Source organism: Danio rerio, chromosome 12 (genome assembly GCF_049306965.1).
Source record: "Danio rerio strain Tuebingen ecotype United States chromosome 12, GRCz12tu, whole genome shotgun sequence".
In the NCBI taxonomy this organism is placed as follows: Eukaryota; Metazoa; Chordata; class Actinopteri; order Cypriniformes; family Danionidae; genus Danio; species Danio rerio.
The window spans coordinates 8,577,501-8,600,954 of record NC_133187.1 but is presented as its reverse complement, the minus strand read 5'-3'; the positions used below and the strand labels follow the sequence as shown (position 1 = coordinate 8,600,954).

The window sequence follows — 23,454 nt, the reverse complement described above, 5'->3', positions numbered from 1 at the left end:
TTGGAACTGAGTTTGACACCTGTGCCTTAATGTGAACTTTTAATTTTATTTACTTATTTATTTATTTATTTATTGTTCTTATCGTAGACTTGCTCATTTATTATTATAATTTTGTTAAAGAATTTCTTTTAATTTTTATGTAATTTTAATTTATTAATATTCATTTGTTTATTTTTTTCTTTCAGAGGATATGTTTTATAATTCCTATATTTAATTTATTTTATTTTTAGGGGATAGATGGAAAATAAGAAAAATAAGACAATGTGTAATTTTTCCTATGTTGTATTGTATACTTTGATGTAATGTATTGTTTAACACCTATTAAAAAAATAACAATACCAAAAAAAATGCTTTTATTCTAGCTGAAATAAAACAAATAAGACTTTCTCTAGAAGAATGAAATATTATAGTAAATACTGTTAAAAATTCCTTGCTTCGTTATCATTTGGGAAATATTTGAAAAGTAAATTCACTAATTTTGGGCTAAAAATTTTGACTTTAACTGTATATATTTTTCTTTATTTTAGAGCTTTCAAAAATTCAAAAATGTTTTCTTCCGTTGTATTCTGTAGTCTACATGTTCATTTTCTGCCCTATCTGCATTTTCAGCTCAATCCTAGATATCCCGTTTAGCTTGTATCTTCCATAATCATTAGTTTTTTTTTTTTAATCCAACTTTTTCTTTATTTGTTTTTGTTATTGCATACACAGTTTCCCATTCAACGTCTGTAAAGTGTGACGTCGTCATGTGCTTTTACAGTTCCAGAAACATGTCCTGACTGGTTACTCGCTCCACCAGTAACCTGTAACCCTCAGTGGAAACATCTCTGTCGCCCGTTTAACTGCACACACTGACAGTCAGCAGCTTTACACACACACACACACAGTTTCCCTGCAAGTCGAGTTATATAATCAGATTTGGCCCCTCTCGACGGGACGTCTGTGTGTTGGAGGAGGATTAGGTCGGGATCAAAGAGCCACATTATGCAGGATGTCACTTTTTTCTTTTTTTTTAAGGATTTACTGAAGCAACTCAGGGGCTTTATGTAATATTACTTTGACATTATTTTTGTGTGCTGTTTGTGAGGTTTTGATGTTTTTTTTTTCTTTATAAATGTCGTGGTCATTTATAGACAGTTAGTATCTCCCATAAAGCATTACAGTATTTACATCCCTCTGTAAACTTGCGTAAACAGTTGTAATGTTATTTTGTTGTTGAAATAGCAAACGTTTTGACAAATGAAGCTTCATATGTAGGCAATGTTGGGTAAGTTACTTCAAAAAAGTAATTAATTACTAATTACATCATTAAGATTTAAGCAAATATATATGGCCACAGCCATATCACCCTGCAGGCTAAGGCTGGTTACTCACTGAAGCCAAGCAGGGCTGAGCCTGGTCACTACCTAGATAGGAGACCACATGAGAAAACTAGGTTGCTGATGGAAAGGGTGTTTGTGAGGCCAGCAGGGGGCGCTCAACCTTCGGTCTGTGTGAGTCCTAATGCCCCGGTAAAGTGAAGAGGGACATTATTCTGTCAGTGAGCACAGTCTTTTGGATGAGATGCTAAACCATGTAAAGGTCCTGACTCACTGTGGTCATTAAAAAATCCCATGGCTCTTGAGTAGGGGTGTAACCCCAGTGTCCTGGCCAAATTCCCTCCATCATGCCCTTATCTGCCCTTATAACTGTAATTAAATAATTATGATATCTTTTTATAATCGTAATAATTCTATAATCATTAAATTACCAAAAAACTCTCTTATTTTACTTTTTTCAGGGAATAATTACAGTAGTTACTTTGTAAGTAATTAAACACAACACTGTAAAGGTCATACAAATTTAAGGTAGTACAAATTTAAGTAAAATATTAAGCAATGTCCATAAGAAAAATGATATAGAATGTGCTAAAAATATATAGTGGATATGTTTTATTTTTTGCAGTTTTTATATAGTGTTGCGTCCTTTTTTTTCATTTTGGACATTTACGTGTGACTTGCATCAGATTTTTTAAATAATTGTGTATCAGAATATAAGGTGTTTTCACTTCCATTTAAAAAAAAAATGATACATCACATTAATAAATAAGGATGGCTTCTTTAACATTGTATTGTTTATATACTATATATGTATATATGTAAATATATATGTGTGTGTTTGTGTGCGTATATATGTATGTATGTATGTATGCATGTATGTGTATATATATATATATATATATATATATATATATATATATATATATATATATATATACACATGTGTGTGTGTGTGTGTGTGTGTGTGTGTGTGTGTGTGTGTGTGTGTGTGTGTGTGTGTGTGTGTGTATATATATATATATATATATATATATATATATATATATATATATATATATATATATATAATCAATCACACTCTTAGCAGTGTGATATGGCTGTATACTGGCATGATTGCGACAACAGTTGGATGGCATAATCATGTATATAAAAAAGAAAATCAAACACGTTGTCCCAAAAACACTTTTGTAAGAGAAACTACTTTTTCCGCCATTCATTCAGATCTGCAGCTGACCATTAGAACAGCAGAAACCATTATTAATTCACAAAGGACTTATTATGCGGTCTCTGTAGCCATATTGTGGGGGTCAACCGTCAATTTCTTTGCTCTGCATGCTGATGGTGGCCAATGTTCTAAATATTTGAAAATGGGCACTATCCTTATACATAAACTGCCTATTTGCAATCTAAACAACTACATTCTCGCCTAAAAAAGCCTCAAAAGTACATTATGTAGCAGGAATATTTGTCAAACTGTAGCGTTTTGTTAATTCTTCTGCTTGTGTCTCTACAGTATGTGGGCAGATTAATACACCACACTCATGAAGAGGCTGTATGAGTGTTGTTATTGGATAATATCGCACTGATATCAGCCAATCAGATTAGAGAACTTGTCAGAACTGTTGTATGTATGTATGTATGTATGTATGTATGTATGTATGTGTGTGTGTGTGTATGTATATATATATATATATATATATATATATATATATATATATATATATATATATATATATATATATATATATATATATATATATATATATATATATATATACATATATATATATAATCCTCTAAAATTTAACAAGAGCAATTTGTTAAGGTGTAAAAAAAATTCTCTATAATATTGTACTTATACCTTCAGTTTTAAAACTTTTAAATCAAATGAAATCATATTAAAAATCAAATTAAGACATGGAATAACAATTTAATGAAAAAATTATAGTAGATTTATGGTGTTTGAAATTAGAATGATTTGCTTTTTGGAAAAAAAATGAATAGTTGAATATTGATTTGCATAATATTTATGCACGTATAGTTTAGGTTTATAGCCCCATAAAATAGAGTTTAAAAAGTGACTTTAGTCATCAGTTTTGCTCAGTGGCGTTTAATGTACTGGTGATTTATAGTCAACGTGTTATTTTACATGGAAGTATCTGTTTATCCAGATGTCCTGTCAGAGGAAGCACAGGTGCTGTTCATCATGCTAACTATCAACATGACTCAACATGTTTGACAACCGGGAGAAGAGTCACATTACTTGTGTTTTCATTTTCAACAGTATCATAAACATCTGAGCTGTATTTTGGTCTTTTAATTCTCGTGCTTGACTCATTTTTTCTTTTAAGTGTGATTCAAGTGTTCAAATGAATTTTAAGGTTACTGTGTGTTTAAGGGATTTGCATATTTTAGTTGAATAAACAAGGTGCAGTTAAGTAAAATACAATAAATACAAGTAATAAAATAAATTAAAAAAAATAAAAAGCCCTCATAAAATAAAATGCGAAGATATTAAAATAAATATATTATTTAAAGATATTAAAATAAAGTTTGTAAATAAAATAAAATAACCCTAATGAAAAAAAATAATAATATTATTATTATTAATAAAACCACCTAAAAAATAAAATAGAAAATAAATAACAACTATTTTAATAGAATAATAATAGAAAGTAAGGATAATAAAATAACTCTCATAAAAAGAAATAAAAATTCAATTAAAATAACCATTGTAAAATAAAATACAAAATGAATAAAAATATTACAGTAGAATAATAAAAAATCATCCTTATAAATAAAATAATGAAAATAAAATAACCCTTATAAAAACAAATATTAACTAAAATAAAACAAGCCTTTTAAAATATATTACAAAATAAACAAAAATATTACTATAGAAAAATAATAGAAAATAGCCCTTTTAAAATAAAATACATAAAAAAATAAATATCTCATATAAATCAAATAATAATTAAAATAAAATCACCTTTGCATTATGATCAATTTTGGCCTAGTTAACCCAAGACCCAAGAGTTAAGTAAATACTTGAAGTAAATAATAAATAAAAAAAAATTATAATTTTTAAAACAAAATAGTAAAAAAAATAACCCTTATGAAACGATACTAAACCAAATTTGTACTGCATTAGAGTCCATTTGACCCAGAAAATAATAGGTAAATAAATAAAATAAACAAAATTTGTCCTGCATTATGTTGTATATTATTAACCCAGAAGAGATATGTAAATATTTAAAGTAAATAGTCTGTATTAGGGCTGCACGATATTGGAAAATTCTAACATTGCAATATTTTTATTATATAATTTCACCAGATGACTTCATATCTCTATTTGGACAGAATTTATCATGGTAGATCGATTGGGATGATTCTGCAGCGAGTGCATCTTCATAAAATCTAATAAACATTCTATAAATATTTTGTGGTCCCCCGACACATTTTCGTGCTCTCATATTTGCAATGCATTTCTGTATTTGCATGTTTTGTAAGTATTTTAATGCACTTGTTTAGTCAAATATTGATTAATTAATGTTGACTATTTGCATTTTTATAAAATGTAATGAACTATCTGTAAACTTTTTGAGGTCCCCCGACACATTTTCGTTGTGGTCTGTAATATTTGCAGTGCATTTCTGTATTTGCATGTGTTGTGAGTATTTTCATGCATAACAATCTATAAATTCAATCAAGAAACAGATACAATTGAAATCAAGTGTGTTATCGTTTCCCGAGTTTAACAGTGTTCAGTAACTCAATGATAAAAATAAAAATAATTCAATATAATTGATCATAGTTAAGGTCAAAAATGATACAATTTCTTATACCTGAATGTTTTTAAAATCATTACACGATCACAAGCATCAAAAACACATGCAATTGATGAATTATAATACTCAACATTGCATATCGATGTGACTATTGCGAAGGATCACATTGCGATATCGATGCTGAAATGATGTATTGTGCAGCCTTAGTCTGTATGCATTAAATGTGATGTCTGCTCCCCAACTCCAATCCTTTAATATAGACCTTTTTCTTGGAATGCAAAATTACCCATTATGCTTTGCATGTATATGCAAGGAGAATGCTAAGAACTTCCGGTCGGCAGCCGAGGTGTATAATCAGTCACATTTGGACAGTTTTGAAGCGATAGTTTTAATCTATTTTACCTGCATTTATCATCTTTGAACTAATACTGTTGTCGATCAGCACCATCTCCTGGACTAATTATTTTAAAAAATGCGATCTAATGGGATGGGAAACAACTGCTGTGAGCAGGGCCGGAGTGGGACTCCTTTTTAGCTCTGGAGTTTCAAGCCTTAGACCGGGCCACCTCAGTCGATGACTGATTAAAATAATGTCATTTCCAATTTAGTTTCAAATGACACTAACATGTCTTTTTTTCAAGGACACAGTTGCTTTAGAACTTCAAATGTTTTTTTCATAAATATGAGAACATTAATTCTTTATAGATATCTAGTCCTTTGTAACAGTCGTCACACACAAAAAAATGTACCCCTACATAAGTAACCCAAACAGTATTTTATGTCTTGAAAAAAAATGAAAAAAAGTACATTATCCTCTGGTAAGGTTCGATCTCGGGTCGGCAGCGTCATAACGTAACGTGCTAGCCACTAGACCACGATGGTGCTGTTATTCAGTTCTGTGTTATCTGCTGCTATTGAAGTCTACTGTTTTTTTTTTTTTTAACCCTACCCTTTTTAGATTTCTGATCATGCTATGTCAGATTTATTAATGTAGTGAATCATCTGATTTTCATTGAGCAGGTGTAATATTCATTAATATTAATTAATATTCACTTAGGTGCCGCTGTTTGGGGTGGAATGGGGTGCAAATGATCATCATAACCTGCAGGCTGAATTTTGCTCACGGGGCTGCAAGAAAATAAATAAAAAGAGCGGAGCTGCGGCAAAATAATGAATAAAAAGAGTAAGGTTATGGTCAAATTAACAAATAAATGAAAAAAGTGCAACTGCTGAGAGTGCAAGCAGCTAGGGACACCGGCCCTCGCGGCCAAAAAACGGACCGGCCCTCCGGGAATTCTCCCGGTTCTTCCGATTAGCTAATCCGGGCCTGGCTGTGAGGCATTTTCCCCTCGTTGTCAGACGGCATCTTCTGCTGTTTAAATGAAGATTCGTCATCGCTAAAGTCACCTGTACTGTCCACACAGACACACTGATTTAGTAACTGTGACAAAGTGAAAATAAAGTGACATTTTGAAATGACAGAAAAGCACAAACGGTGGTAAATACAACACACTAAATGAAACATAAACGGCTCGCGATTAGAATGAACAGCAAATCAGCCAGCAGAGGATCAATGACAGAATTTTATTGGTCATTTTTGTAAATTGCATGACATTTCATGCCAGTAATCTGGTTTGCTCTATGATGCAGTGAAGTATTGCGTGTGTGTGTGTGTGTGTATGTGTGTGTGTGTGTGTGTGTGTGTGTGTGTGTGTGTGTGTGTGTGTGTGTGTGTGTGTGTGTGTGTGTGTGTGTGTGTGTGTGTGTGTGTGTGCGTGTGTGCGTGCGTGTGTGTGTATTGAAGAGCCGCTGAGCTGACAGGCCGGGGAAACGCACACATTGTATTTCTGATGGCAGACACGTGAACTAGGAGCCGCTTGAACAACATCTGACAGATCATAACTGCTTTAACACACACCTTTCAAAGTTGTGTGTCACAAAAACACTCCGTAATCCACTCAAAACGCTATTGAAACCCATTTTTGGAGCGCAAATTACCAGTTGTAAACGCTGTAAACGGAAGTTCTAAACATTCTACCGGAAGATGCTGGTCGCTAAGGCACCCTCCATGCAGCAGCCAAGAAAAAGATCTATTGCAAGAATGCATTCAATTACAAAAAAGACAAACACTTGATACCAAGTAAAATCCATAATTTATTCAACAATATTCCATTTTTTAAAAAATAAATTAATGAAGTACATAAATAAACAAACAACCAACATTAAAGATAATGACCAGCAAGATCAAAGGCATTTAGACAGCAACAACCAAATGAACCAGCCATTCGGTTTTCAGCAGCTAACAATAGTTAACAACGATTTCGTCAATACCACTGAAAGAAAAAAACAAAGAACAATCATGGTATCTTATGCATGTGATCATCTATATATATATATATATATATATTGCTTTGGTAAACTAAAGATAATCTACGCTATGATGACTAAACGCTATTATTATTTATTTTTCTTCAAGTATGAACGTTCGTCCTTTATTAATAGGCAGTTACATCATTTGTCTGGTTTCATTTCGGATACATCAACAAACAACCAGGGGTCTCATTTATAAATGGTAGGGTTAGGGTTACAATTTTTGCATACGCAAATTCCCATGCAAAATTTGTGATCTATAAAAGCCGAATTTGATGGGAGAATGTGCGCAGCGCAAGTAATCACATAAACATATTTAACTTGAATATCGACTTAATTGAACCACTTCAAATCATCATATGAGCCATAATCATTAATAAATAAATTACTATTTATTCTGGTGAACGTTTACTTTTAGGAATGTTTCTATGCAAATTTTATAAATCAGACCCCAGATTTCTCATTACGCAAAAAACAGACTGATCTTACAAGTAAGCTTAACTATTTTTTGCGTATTGTCAGAACAGTGGCTAATTCGTACGATTAAATTTGTATGAAAATGTACGATTTTTTTAAAAGGAGGCATGGCCCCAAACCCCACCCCCAACCCTACCCTTCATTGGTTGATGAGAAAATCAAACTAAAATGTGCGAATCATACGAATTAGCCACTAAAGCCAGAAGTTACAAATTGCCACAAGATTGCGTTTTTCAAAACAAAAAACTCTCGCTGACTTTAAGAGTGCATTAAGTACCGGTACATAAAGCTGTAGTACATTCTTAACCAGTAATAACGTACCATGAAACATACAGTACGTACATTAATTATTAATTATAGGACACAACTTTAGCTTTCGCAACTATTTTTATAAATCATACCCCAGGTGTTTCATTACACAAAAACTAGCCTGATCTCATGAATAAACGTAACTATGTAATGTCAGAAAAGTGACCAATTCGTACGATTTGATTCGTATGAAAATGTACGATTTTAAAAAGGCCTAGCCCCAAAACCAACCCAACCCTACCTCTCGTTAATGGATGAGAAAATCGTACTAAAATGTGCGAATGAAATCGACTAAATTCAACAGTTACAAATCGCCACGATTGCGTTTTTCAAAAGAAAAAAAAAAACTGTCGCCGTCTTTAAGAGTGCATTATGTACCGACACAAAGCTTCAGTACATTCTTCACCGTTAATATCATACCATGAAACATATACATACATTAATTATTCATTATAGGTAACAGCTTTAGCTCTCGCAACTAATTTTTATAAATCAGACCCCAGATATTTAATTCCGCAAAAAACAGCCTATTGTTAACAGCCTTTACATATTGTCAGAAAAGTGGCTAGTTTGTACTACTTCATATGATTAAAATGTACGATTTTTAAAAGGAGGCATGGCCCCAAACCCTACCCCAACCCTGCCTCTTATTTGTGGAAGAGAAAATCTATTATGTGCAAATAAAATCCTATGAATTAGATTAAAAATTTTAAAAATACAAATTGCCACAAGATTGCATTTAAAAAAAGCCGGATCTCACAAGGAAGCGTATCTATTTTTACATGTTGTCAGAAAAGTAGCTAATCATACGAATTTGTATAATTAAATTTAAATTAAAATGTACTATTTTAAAAGGTGTGGCCCCAAACCCCAACCCTCATTGGTGGATGAAAAAATTGCACTTAAACATGCAAATTAAATCATACGAATTAGCCACTAAATCCAAAAGTTACGTTTTGCCACGATTTTGTGTTTTTCAAAAAGATAGACCAATCTCAAAAGGAAACGTAACAATTTTTACATATTGTCAGAAAAGTGGCTAATTTATACAAATTTGTTCAATTAAATCCATATGAAAATGTTCAATTTTCATAAGGAGGTGTGGACCCAACCCCTGGCCCTCATTGGTGGATAAGAAAATCATACTAAAACATGCAAATGAAAATCACACGAATTAGCCACTAAACTCAAAAGCTACGAATCGCCACAAGATTGCATTTTTCAAAAGAAACAAAGACTTTCGCTGTTTGTAAGAGTGCATTAAGTACCGACACATAAAGCTGCAATACATTCTTGACCAGTAATATCATACCATGAAACATTTACATACATTAACTATTCATTATAGGACACAGCTTTAGCATTCGCAACTAATTTTATAAATCAGACCCCAGATGTTACGTATTGTCAGAAAAGTGGTTAATTCGTTAAATATCGTTTAAACGATTAAATTCATAATAAAATGTACGATATTTAAAATGAGGTGTGGCTTCAAACCCTACCCCTCATTGGTGTATGAGAAAATCATGCTAAAACATGCAAATGAAATCATACGAATTAGCCACTAAATCTAAAAGGTACGAACTGCCACGAGATAGCAATTTTCAAAAAAACAACAACTTGATCTCATGAGAAAACATAAAAATTTTAACATATCGTAAAAAAAAGTAGCTAATTTGTACAAATTCATACGACTCAATTCATGATAAAATGTAAGATTTTTAAAAGGAGGTGTGGACTAAACCCCAACCCTACCCCTCATTGGTGGATGAAAAAATTGTACTAAAACATGCGAATGAATTCATAGGAATTAGCCACTAAATCCAAAAGTTACGAATTGCTACGAGCTTGTGTTTTAAAAAAAAACAACAACCCGATCTCACAAGAAAACGTAACAATTATTACATATTGTCAGAGAAGTGGCTAATTCATACAAATTTGTACAATTAAATTCGTATGACAATGTACAATTTTCGTAGACCCAACCCCTGGCCCTCATTGGTGGATGAGAAAATCATACTAAAACGTGTAAATGAAATCGCACGAATTAACCACTAAACTCAAAAGTTACGAATTGTCACGAGATTGTGTTTTTCAAATAAAAAACTGTCGCTGTCTTCAAGAGTGCGTTACGTACCGACACATTAAGCTGCAGTACATTCTTGACCGGTAATATCATACCATGAAACATCTACATACATCAATTATTCATTATAGGACACAGCTTTAGCTTTCACAACTATGACAATCTTTGATGTGTAAATAAATTTAAATACAATCCACTACAGTACGTATATATGCAACTTCTAGCACGACAATGGTGGAGTTGATGTATTATATGTAATATATGTGAGAAGTGGTTACATTATTATTTCGTTCTTTCTTTCGTTTTTTGTTTAAATATATGTTTGCCCTGAACTAAGCCGTGTTTCTAAGCCCTTCTAATTATAAGTGAAAGTGTGGTTTGTCAGTAAAGATTAACATTATGCTACAACACATGGAAGAGAGCGTAGATAAAATAATGCGGAACTGTTAGCTGGATGTGGTTTAGTTTATGTACTCTTGTAAAACCATCTGGACAGAGCTGGGTCATTCACAATGTGCAGTATATGTGTAGATCATATTTATAGTGGAAAAACTCTTCTAAGGATCAATAATATATTGAATTATTATCATTAATTAATATTAGGGCTGGGCCGATAATCAATATTAAATCGAATTGCGATAAATTTATGTCAATAACAGTGATGAGCTCTGGACTTTTTTACTCTGTATTGATCTAAGAGCCAATCACACAGCAGAAATGTGCAACAATGGAAATCTAAAAGAGTGTTCGGCCATTGAAAATTTATCGGCTGAAAATATGTCCATGTAATGGACCCTCTAGTTTTTGTGGCTTCGGTCACTGTTGGGGTACTCTTTTTAAATCTGGAAGCATTAACAACTTATATTGATATGTATATCATTATCGTTCAATCGTGGAAAATAGTTATCGAGATTGCATTTTTGCCATATGGCCAAGCCCTAATTATTCTTAAGTATTACCATTAAAATAACAATTTCATGATACAAAACAGTAAAATAACAATTAAGCTTATTAAAATAACACCGTTTTCCCAATCAAAACATTCATTCGATTTTTTTATTTTAATAAGTTGCCTCACGATTGTCTTATTTCTCTTATTTATTAACTCTTTATCATCCCACAGGAAGTGACATAATTTTCTGATAAACATAAAACAGATACTGTATAATCAATGAATTTGATGTGCTATACTTTTTTTTTTCTTGGTTTGTTTCCTGTTTTTGCATATATTTCTATTTCACCCTGTTTAATTGTTTTTTAAAACACAGATGTACATTTTTTGTTTTATTTTATTTGATTTTATTTTTTGTAAAAAGTCTTTTAAATGCCCCCTTAAGTTAAGTCTGTTTTAGGTTTTGCAAATGAATACAAAGTCAGAGGAATCAAAACATTTAGCAGTAGTTTCCCCTTATGATCTCTTTAAAAAAAATAATAAGAAGAAATAAATATATATATATATATATATATATATATATATATATATATATATATATATATATATATATAGTTTTCAGCCATGACCTTTTAGGGACTCTACATTCATGTATACATTTATTCATTTTAAAGCTAAAATTAAATGAATTAACTAAAATTAATGGATTAATTAATGTGCCTGAATTAACCTGCAGAACATATTTCAGGACTATAAAGTACCTTTTTTTTTTCCTCCTTCACAATGTACTACATAAAGGCCCTGGTATAGTCAGCAAAGCTTTCATTTCGTTTAAGGCTTAAACGAAATTTGAAATAGTTAAGTAGTGGTATACTTTTAATCTAGAATTACATTTCAATTTTCTACTTTAAAAATAAACTCTTATGTGTTTGTTTTTATCTCAATGTACTAAAAAATTCAAATGAACTCGCGGAGCTTTCCTAATCATAGAAGGCGGAGCCTCAAAGTAGCATCCACCTATAGCATAATTACCAAGGACCAATTATAAATTCTAATGGTCGCTTCACACCGAATGTGAAATAAATTATTTGCGCCTATAGATTACATACAAAGCCAATGCAAAAATGCAAACAGAGGTAAATCTGTGGCGAAGGATGCAGAAATCGCAACATGTTTGTCAGGATCGCATCTTTCTTGCAAGTTCCAAAAATCCTAATTGTCCAGAAAATTTGCATCCCATGAATAATCTAGTGATAGGATGCTTAGTGTCTGGTGTGAATCCTGCATACATTGTTTACCAAACTTATTGTTAAAATTTGCACTGTGCATTCAATTTCTTAAATGAACTCCAAACAAATGCGTTTTTGTAACCATTGACATCCGTAGTGGGAAAAACAAATGCTATGGAAGTCAACGGTTACCAGCTGTCTTTAAAAAATCTTCTTTTGTGTTCAACAGAAGAAAAAAAGTCAAACAGGTTTGGAACAAGTGAATAATGTATAAAGTAATGATACAATTTGTAGTTTTGGGTGAACTTCGAGGCGCATTTAATTTCTTAAATGAACAAATGTGTTTGTTACAAAATGACATTTTAACTTGAATTACGGGACCTTAAAGGGACAGTACTCCCAAAAATGATGATTTACACACTATTTACTTACCCTCAAGTGAGATTCCAAACTCTTAAGAGTTTCTTTCATCTGTTGAACACAAAAGAAGATATTTTGAAGAAAGCTAAAAACCGGTAACTATTGACATCCAAAGTAGGAAAAACAAAAGCTATGGAAGTCAACGGTTACCAGCTTTCTTTAAAATATCTTCTTTTGTGTTCAACAAAAGACAGAAAGTCGAACAGGTTTGGAACAAGTGAATATGTATGAAGTAAACAATGATTGAATTTTTAATTTTGGGTGAACTTTGAGGCACATTTAATTTCTTAAATGAACTACAAACTAGTGCGTTTTTGTTTCAAAATGACATCTCACTTAAAGTATATCGAGGCCTTAAAGGGGCAGTACTCCCAAAAATGAAAATGTACACACTATTTACTTACCCTCAAGTGAGATTTCAAACTCTTATGAGTTTCTTTCTTCTGTTGAACACAAAACAATATATTTTGAAGGAAGCTAGAAACCGGTAACCATTGACTTTCATAGTAGGAAATTCAAATGCTATGAACGTGAATGGTTACCAGCTTTCTTCAAAATATTTTCTTTTATGTTCAACAGAAGAAAGAAAGTCAAAACAGGTTTGGATCAAATGAACATGTATAGAGTAAGTAATGATAAAAGTGTTATTTTTGTTTGAACTTTGAGGAGCGTTTAATTTCCTAAATGAACTCCAAACAAATGTGTTTGTTACGAAATGACATTTTAACTTGAAGTACACCAGGGCCTTAAAGGGACAGTACTGCTAAAAAATGAAAATTGCACACAATCCACTCATCCTCAAATGGTTTTAAACCGGTTTAACTTTCTTTCTTCTGTTAAACACAAAAGAAGATATTTTGAAGAATGCTGAAATCCAGTAACCATTGACATTCATAGTAGGAAAAACAAATATTTGAAAGTCAACGGTTAAAATATCTTCTGGTTTCAACCGAGGAAAGAAAGTCAAACAGGTTTGAAAAAAAGTGAATAAAGTATAAAATAAATAATTTGAACTTTCAGTTTTGGGTGTACTTTCCCTTTAAGTGCAATGACCCAGCTATCATGATGTTTATACATCGGCCTGAATGCTTTAAGCTCCTACAATCACATCGATCAAACGTACATCCATTATAATACAATCTAACCTCAAGTGCTCTTAGTTTTCACTCATCGATTGTGCAAATCGCCAACCAAAATTACCCAGCAACTGCTCAAAAAATGCATGGCATGTGCTCAGAATCAGCGCTTTCCACATCATCGAACAGTTAAAACGTGTTAATGCGTATATACGGTATATAGCACCTAAGTTAAAAAAAGAGAGAAAAACTCAACAGATTTCCTAATCCTCTTAGTCTCTTAAGATTCTTATGCATCTAACACAGTCAGTGTGACACAAGTCCCACACAGCAGCTCAGTTAATAAACCATTATTATTACATCATAGGGAACAGGCTTTTACATCACCTTCGCAAGATTTGTCGGCCAGCATCGATCGGACGCTGAGATTGTGCTTCGAAACTGATTGCTCTTTTAGCGTGGCCTGTTTCATCTTAGCAAAATAGAAGACATAAGGAAAAAATAAGAGCTTTTCAAAATAAACTGAGAGCTTTTTTAGAAAGACTCAAGCGACAGCAGGGGACGTGCTCCAGAAACACCAGCGCCGCCGCGAGTGATGTTTATTCAGCACCACATCCTCTTTCTCTCTCTCCTTCTTCACCCGCTGATAGTGATCTTCCTCTTTCAGATACCAAACCGGAGGCCAGCGGTGCTTCTCGAAATATTCCTGGTTTTCTGCTCACATTACAAGAGAAGAGAGGAAAGACAGCAGGGTTGAATGATATGTGGTAAGGCATACACTGTTATTGATTTTCGTTGAGAGCACTGTAAAAATCATAACAAACGGCCATAACAATTGATTTTATGTTACTTGAACTCCTTTTAATGAGATAATCAGGTTTCAACACATCTTCTTTAGTTATGCAAAGTTTAACTCGATATTTCTAGTCAGTTTTATTGATTTAAGTTAAGATGACTATAGGTTGTTTAATTCAACTAAAACAAATTAGGCAGTAACATTTTTACAGTGTACATTTAACAAGAAAATGTTTATGTAGAAGTTAAACTAGCAAATCCTGAGTAATTTTTTTTTAAATAAACATACAGGATTATTTTTTTTATCAATATGTGAAACAAATAGTGTCCACTTAAAAGAACAGTTCACTTAAAAATGAAAACTGTCCTTTTTTTATCTGTATGCTGTCTCTAAAATAGGAAAACAACTACTCCCTATTACTGTGGTAGGCAAACTTTTTAGACCCGAGGGCCACATCAAGTTTTGCAAACCTAGAGAAGGGCCACATGTCAAATCCTTCAAAAATTTACTTTTATTTATAGTGGCAATATGCATGGAATATGTAATATCAGACAGAAGCATGTCACATTAACACAAAACAGATTTTTTTTAAAAATATTATTAAGTCAAATTTACAAGTCAAATTAATTTGCACTGCTATTAATATTTACTTATCAATCATCGCAAAACAATAAATAATCTCTTATAAAATATAATAATCATAATAATATAATATTTTTTTTACAGTTGAGAATAGAAGATATTGTCTGATAGAAAAAAATCTCATATTAACACATTAAAAATAATTGTTTACTATTCAGTCAAATTAACAATAATTTAATTTGCACTGCTTTTAGAATATACAGATCAATCATAAAACTTGAGAAATCCACAAATCTCTGATAAAATAACCTTTTAAAGTGGATGTATGCATGGAAATATATTCCATGACAAAAAATGAACACATTTAACCAGCAATCATTATATAATTTGAGTCAAATTCACATTAATCTCATTTGAGCTTGTATTAATAAGCTCATATCAATCATTATAAAACTATGAGATAAAACGGAAAAAGAATCGTAGTCTTTGTTATTACAAGCTCAGGTACAACGCACGCACACGCCCCCACCGCTCTTCAGATACGTCGCGCACCATCACCGCTACCAAGAGAGTGGTGGAAAAAAAAACTTCTGAGAGATCTTAATCGGTAGTGAAAATGTCGGGTTTTAAGAAAATGTTAAATGCAACAGAGCCCCGTTACATTATTCCTTCATAAGCCCATTTCAGTCAGATAATTCCTGCTTTTAGATCCACTAAAATGGCAGGTGATCAAATCAAGCAGGTGATCAAATCAAGCAGATCTGTGCTGTCTGAGGAAAAGGTGGACACTCATCTTTCTAAAAATAAAAAATACTTAATTTATTGAAACTGAATTTCATATAAATACTAAATTGTTCCTTTCTTTTTATTTGTTTAACTGCTACAATATTATATTATTGTTATATTATATTAGATTTGTTTTATTTGCTGCTATATATATATATATATATAATACTATCCCCCACCACCTAAAAGTAGTTTTGTACAAAAAGACCAGCATGAACATTTTTCTTCTGTTCTGTCATCCAAAAAAAATCTCAAAAAAATTTCACTTTTTTTTACTGAACCATTTGTTTAATATTATTATCATTTTTTTAAACCAGAAATAAAATACAAAATATAAATAAGTGCATATATATATATGTGGATATAAGTGCATATATATATATATATATAAAATACTAAATAATTAGTATTATTAAATAATATAAATAAATATATAATACTATCCCCCACCACCTAAAAGTAGTTTTGTACAAAAAGACCAGCATGAACATTTTTCTTCTGTTCTGTCATCCAAAAAAAAATCTCAAAAAAATTTCACTTTTTTTTTTTACTGAACCATTTGTTTAATATTATTATCATTTTTTAAACCAGAAATAAAATACAAAATATAAATAAGTGCATCCATCATCCATATTTGTACTCCGGTGTGTTACTGAGTGCCATCAGAAGCGAATTTTGTAACCAATTTGGTTTGTATGAAAATAGAAAGTCTAGGCTGATGAGTAAATTACAGGATAATTTCCATATTTGGGTAAACTGTTGCTTTAAGAAAAATTCTATGTAATAAAATGGAGTTCATGTTACTACAGGGGCTTTAAATCCCACACGGTTTGCATCGGTCTCATACTGTAAATTGTTGAGGAAATGCTCTTACCCGGCGATTTGGACTTGATCTCTTTGCGATAATTGGCACATATCCTGTTGTAATGGGTGCAGATGTGGTGTAAACACCAGGCAGCGAGTTGATTAGCATTATGGAACTGTCATCAAAACAACAGAATGAAAAAAGAAAAAAAAAAAAAACAGGACGTTGACATGGTTTACATAATAAACAGACACACTAGTGTTTAGTCTAAATAATGAAATATGATCACTGTAAACAAAGGCTATCATACTGTAATCTCCATTAATATATTTAAGAACGAAATACTACAGCTATTATCACATTTACAGTAGGAAAATGATATATGATGACCTATAACAACACTTATGATAGCTTTAAAGGATTTTTAACTGCAGTATATGTAGCTTTTGGACTGGCATAATAGATAAATTACATAATTCCAGTTATTACAAAATACCAGATATATATATATACAGATGTGCTATTACCGCCATCTGTAGATTACATCTGATTTTATTGTTTTTGAATGCTCCTAAAGTACAGTAATATAGTAGTTTACAGTATTTACTACTAATGTTGCTAATCATTTGCAGTAAATGTCTTTAATTGCATTAATTGTTTTAAAATGTTTACATTTTAACAAGATACATTTCTGATTAATGTGGATATTGTTAAAATATCTCAGTTAATCAAATTTTATATATATATATATATATATATATATATATATATATATATATATATATGTGTGTGTGTGTGTGTGTGTGTGTGTGTGTGTGTGTGTGTGTGTGTGTGTGTATATATATATATATATATTGTCTGTGTGTGTACAGATGAAGTCAGAATTATTAGCCCCCCTTTGAATTTATTTTTCTTTTTAAAATATTTCCTAAATTATGTTTATCAGGGCAAGGAAATATTCACAGTATGTCTAATAATATTTTTTTCTACTGGAGAAAGTCTTATTTGTTTTATTTCGGCTAGAATAAAAGCAGTTTTTAATTTTTTAAAAAACATTTTAGGGACAAAATTATTAGCCCCTTTAAGCTATATTTTTTGATAGTCTACAAAACAAACCATCGTTATACAATAACTTGCCTAATTACCCTAACCTGCCTAGTTAACCTAATTAACCTAGTTAAGCCTTTCAATGTCACTTTAAGCTGTATAGAAGTGTCTAGAAAAAAATATCTTGACAAATATTATTTACTGTCATCATGGCAAAAATAAAATAAATCAGTAATTAGAGATAAGTTATTAAAACTATTATGTTTAGAAATGTGCTGAATAAATCTTCTCTCCATTAAACAGAAATTGGGTAAAAAATTAAACAGCGTGGTTAATAATTCAGGGGGGCTAATAATTCTGATTTATATATATTAATGATTTTAGCATGATAGGAATATCAAATAAATACAGAAATATATTAATTAATAAATCTAACTGCAAAATAAATAACGCGTATTAGTAATTTTAATATTGAGTCATTTAATCCAACTTCATCATAAAGTCTATGTTTCACAGCACTAATATATATATATTTTTTATATAATAATATATTTTATAATGAAAAAACATTTTAGATTATTAATGACAAAAACAACAATCTTGATAATTTAAAAATATTTTAATATATGCTTACTCGTGACATTTCTTTGTGCATATACTTTAATATATAAGTATTAAAGGGCACCTATTTTACCCCTTTTACAGGATGTAAGATAAGCCTTTGGTGTCTTCAGAGTGTGTCTGTAAAGTTTTAGCTCTGAACACCCATCAGATTATTTATTATATATCGTAGAATCTGCCCATGTTGGTGTCTGACTACAGTGTAGCTGTTTTTGTAGCCTGTGGCTTTAAATCAAAATGAGCTGCTTCTCCCCGCCCACCGCTCCCACATGCGTGTCTGCTTCTCATCATGCGTTACGTCAGATAAACAGCAGTCAGAGACAGACACGGATGAAGATGAAATACAGCTCATCAGTCAAAAAAACAAGTAAGTTAATGTCATGTATTTGTGGTGTAGTTTATTCAAGCCTTTCTGAAATGATGAGTCTCACACAGATGCCGTTTGCAGTAAACACACAGACATGTATAATAGCGTTTACTGACACCATGAGGTTGTGGTGATCATAGCAGTTATTAATTACTTATCCATTTTACTGTTTTTATTACAAACATTGTTGCTGTTTTAAAAACTTTTAAAACATCCTTTAAAAATCACAGAGAGTTGTAACATTTTAATCTTTGCAAAAAAAAAAAGTTCTGTGGACTTGTGTATACATGTTATTATAGAAACATGGCGCCTGTCAATCAGTTCGGTGGGCGGGGAAAGCCACACTCCTACATCACGCTGCGGTGGGCCTCAAAATCACTGGCATTTGGATACTATTTTAACGTCTGGAGATTTAAAAAAATAGACTTGTTGTGTTTCTATCACTCCAATATGACTGTGGACACACTAAACCTACACAGTTCTGTCCGAACAGCTTACAAAAGTTGATTTTCATCATAGGTGCCCTTTAATGTTAGGGTGATTAATTATGATCATCACTGCACTGACATTTACTTTTATTCTTTACGAACGATCTGTTTTTAATAATGAAGGATAGACATACCTGAGCGAGCTCCAGATAGGTAAGTACCTCTCCATCAATGTCCTGTCCATCTTTAGATGCTTTTAGTAACTCGCTCACGGCGTATTGCTCTGAGGAGAGAAAACATCTGTTAAACAGAAGGCACATTTACATCAGCATTTCTTGCTTAGATTTGCAAGTTTATTTCTTGCATTCACACTTTAAAATCTCATAATTCATCACAATATTTTCTTAGTTACACTGTAAAGAAAAATCTTACGGTCTTAAATCATTTCATTGGATCAAACTAACTTTTCGGGCTGCTCAGTGGTTAGCACTGTCGCCTCACAGCAAGGAGGTTGCTAGTTCAAGTCCCAACTATGTCAGTTGGCATTTCTGTGTGGAGTTTGCATGTTCTCCCTATGTTCGCGTCGGTTTTTCTCCGGGTGCTCCGGTTTCCCCTACAGTCCAAAGACATGTGGTATAGGTGTATTGGACAGGCTAAAATTGGCCACAGTGTATGTGTGTGAATAAGTGAGCGTGTATGGATGTTTCATAGTTTTGGGTTGTGGCTGGAAGGGCATTCGCTGTGTAAAATGTATGCTGGATAAGTTGGTGGTTCATTATGCTCTGGCGACCTCTGATGAATAAAGCGACTAAGCTGAAAGAAAATGAAGGAATGAAATTAACTTTTGGAGTCATCTCAACTCACATTAATCAAACTGACTAACTTTTTTTTTTTTAAAGTTGAAACCTGATTAACTTATGAAATTTTTGTCATTATGTCATAATGAAGTACACTCTAAAAATAGAGTTGACTCAACTTAAAATTTCAAGGCAACAAACTTCAGGACAGTTTCGAGTTTCAATCCAATTACTGCACTTGACTCGTTTTAGTAGTAGAAGTAGTCAACTCTTTTTTTAAAGTGCATATAATCATGTTTATTTTTGAGATTTAAATTAGAATTTTCATTTTCCCAAATGTCATATCATAGTAGACAAATTTTTAAAGGATCATGTGACACTGAAGATTGGAGAAATAAAAATTTAGCTTTAAATCACAGAAATAACAGATTTTACTTCATGTGTTGTTAAATTTGACATTTTTAAAATCATAAAACTAAGAAAAAATTCAATGAATTATAAGACATGATTTTGTTATATGATTTTGTCTCACGATTTGATTCATAATCTTACAACTGTGAAATTTGATTTTGTACTTCCTGAGCAAAGTTAGAACTGTGGAATATAAACTTCGAGTTGTTATAGGCTAGAAGTGCACAACTGAGAAAAAAAAATCTGATTTTGGAGAAATAAAGTCAGAATTTTTATAGTCAATATATTTAACATAACAATTATTTTTAAAAATGAAGAAAAAAAAAAACAACTGCAAGAGTTTATAAACTTGCGGTTGCATGGAAAAGTATAATAAAAATATCAATAAAAAAATAAGCAACAATTGAAGTAGATTAAAAAGATTTACGTCTTGTATTTTCGAATTTATATCTATTTTATAATTTACTTTTAAATTCAAAATTGCATGAAAGAAAGTGTGAAAACTTTTAAACTTGCAATGGGGGATATGCAAAGCTAGTGTTGGTGAAAGGTTAATGTGACTATTTTCATACATTCAGTTAAAAAGACTTAAACATTCACTGTATAATCACTAGTACAGCAGGTCATGTATATCAAAAATTGTCATATTATAAAGACATGAAGGGGGAAATTGTCATTTAAAACAGTGCTTCTTGTCCAATTTGAGACCCACTTCATATCGTATATCTATCAGGCAGTGAAGATCACTAATTTTTAAAGTAAATCAGACCTTAAACTTGGCATTTTTATAATGGAAAGACAGTTCACTGGCTGGCTGAAATTAAATGTCGGAGTGCATATAACCTATTGCAAGAAATAGACACAATTTTAAGAAAGAAGTTTAAACTAAACTGCAAATTGTGAGATGTAAATGCACCATACAGGAAAAAATGAAGCCTAAAAAAGTACAATTCCAAGTAGCCTGGAAATTCTGAAAACAAAGCAAAGCAAAAGCAACAACAGCTTTGTGATATAATCTTTAAAAAATCGTAATTGTGATCTAAAGCGGCATTCACCATTTTTTTAATTATTCCTTGGCAGGAACAAATATGCCTGGCATAAAAAGCATTGTTTAAAAAGAACAATATTTCACCCGATGCTCAGAAATAAGGTTCCACACAAAGCACCACAGCAGCACATTTACCCAGAATAATATTTCATCCTATGCTTTGCTACTCTTGCAGACTGTAAATAATCTGACGCACAAAAAAAAAAAAAAAAAAGAGAGAGAAAATGTTTTCCCTCTGGGGCGGTGCAGGCTACGCAAAAGCTGAGGTAAATAGTTGCATCTGGAGTCACAGATAAATTTCAGCCTGTCACCGCCACGTCATTAGATGACGTCCGCCGGACAGATTGTAGTGTATGCCACACAAAGCTCTGCAGAGACGTCCTCTTTAATTTGGCACCTTGACATCACTCGTTGCTTAGCAACACTGAGCGAAATGGCTAAAAGGCCTGTTTGCTTTGAGTCTGAGGTGGCCGAGCGGCTCTGCCCTGTGCTTGAGGAGGAGCATGTGTGTTTGTGTGCTTTGAGTGTGTGTTGAAGGATGTTGCAATCCCCTACCGACACTGTGGTAATTTACCTTTCAGAACACCTATTCTGCTCACCAAGGCTGCATTTATGTAATCAAAAATACAGTAAAAATGTAAAATAATATGTATGTTTTTATTGAATGAGCTGTAAAATCTTATTTATTTTTGTGATTTAAAGCTGATTTTTTTTATTTCTTCAATTTTCAGTGTCACATGGTTATTCTAATATGATGACTTAACGGTCAAGAAATATTTATTATTAATGTCTTCACTGTTGAAAAGGGTTGGGCTGCTTTATTTATTTAATTATTATAACAACAGAAAACCAACAATGATCACCTCAGGTACACCTCATGTGCTTTATTCAGTGTTGAATGCTAATAATGTGAGTTTGAATGCCATTTTACATGACATTTATTGCCATACTACTGAAAGCAGCAGCAGATAGTTCACCTCAGATCTTGAAAATAAAATAAACCGTTTGAAATTGAACTTTAGAACTGTGAATCAGTGCAAGCCAACACATATCAGTGATTCAGCATGTACATTTAATAATGTTGAAGAGGTTTAATATGTATTAATTCGATTATAAACCTCACCATTTCGTTGGAGTGCAGTGAGTGCACTATTCTGTGCTTCTGAATGTCTGGATTTAAATTTCTGTCATGTTTCGTCTGCTGCTAACAGCCCAATTGCGTATCACTGCAAATCAAGTGTGCCGCAAGCCTGCGTTTGAGTGAAGGTCTCGGCCGTTAGATCGCCCCCTGGGGGCTGGCTGCAGTACAAGTCATAAAGCCCGCCTCCTCCGTGTTAATGAAGGAGACTTGAGCCCAAATAAAAAAAATTATTACACTTGCAATAAAATGTCCCGAAATATGGTTCTGGTCGATTAAGGCACTGGTTATTGTGCTGAAATAAATGCAGATCTTCATTTTTGTAAACAGTTTGTTTTTAGCAGTAATTTAATGCTGGGCGTATCATCGTGATTGACAGCTGTGATTGACAGTTTCTCAAAGCAGCGCGTCTGAGCTTCGGCAGGAGACTGAAATGTTATTATTCGATTTCTGTGTTATTTTACCATGACAAAATGAGTTCAGCAGTAAACTATAGTTTCTGACATACATGATCCTGGTGGAACACTGTTTATTCGCTAAGTTCAGGGCTTTTTTCGGGCTTTATTAGTTTGCTGATACACGCCTAGCCACCCAGATAGCAAAACACAGTTCCGGCTAGATTCTCGCCTGCCGGAGACTTATCCCTTAGAGCTCAGACTGAC

The 23,454-nt window shown here is 32.3% G+C and overlaps 1 protein-coding gene across 2 annotated transcripts in view; it reads right to left on the bottom strand.

The window, feature by feature from the left end:
• Window positions 1-11,853: 11,853 nt before the first annotated feature.
• Window positions 11,854-23,454, bottom strand: part of rhobtb1 (Rho related BTB domain containing 1) — a 46,108-nt gene continuing 34,507 nt past the window's right edge. For both annotated transcript variants that reach the window (XM_073918239.1, XM_003199567.7), the window contains 3 exons: window positions 19,593-19,681; window positions 17,005-17,110; window positions 11,854-14,680 (listed from right to left, as the gene is read on the bottom strand). In XM_073918239.1, the coding sequence (XP_073774340.1) occupies window positions 14,511-14,680; window positions 17,005-17,110; window positions 19,593-19,681 (365 nt within the window). In that variant the 3' untranslated portion in view covers window positions 11,854-14,510. The remainder of the gene's footprint in view (window positions 14,681-17,004; window positions 17,111-19,592; window positions 19,682-23,454) is intronic.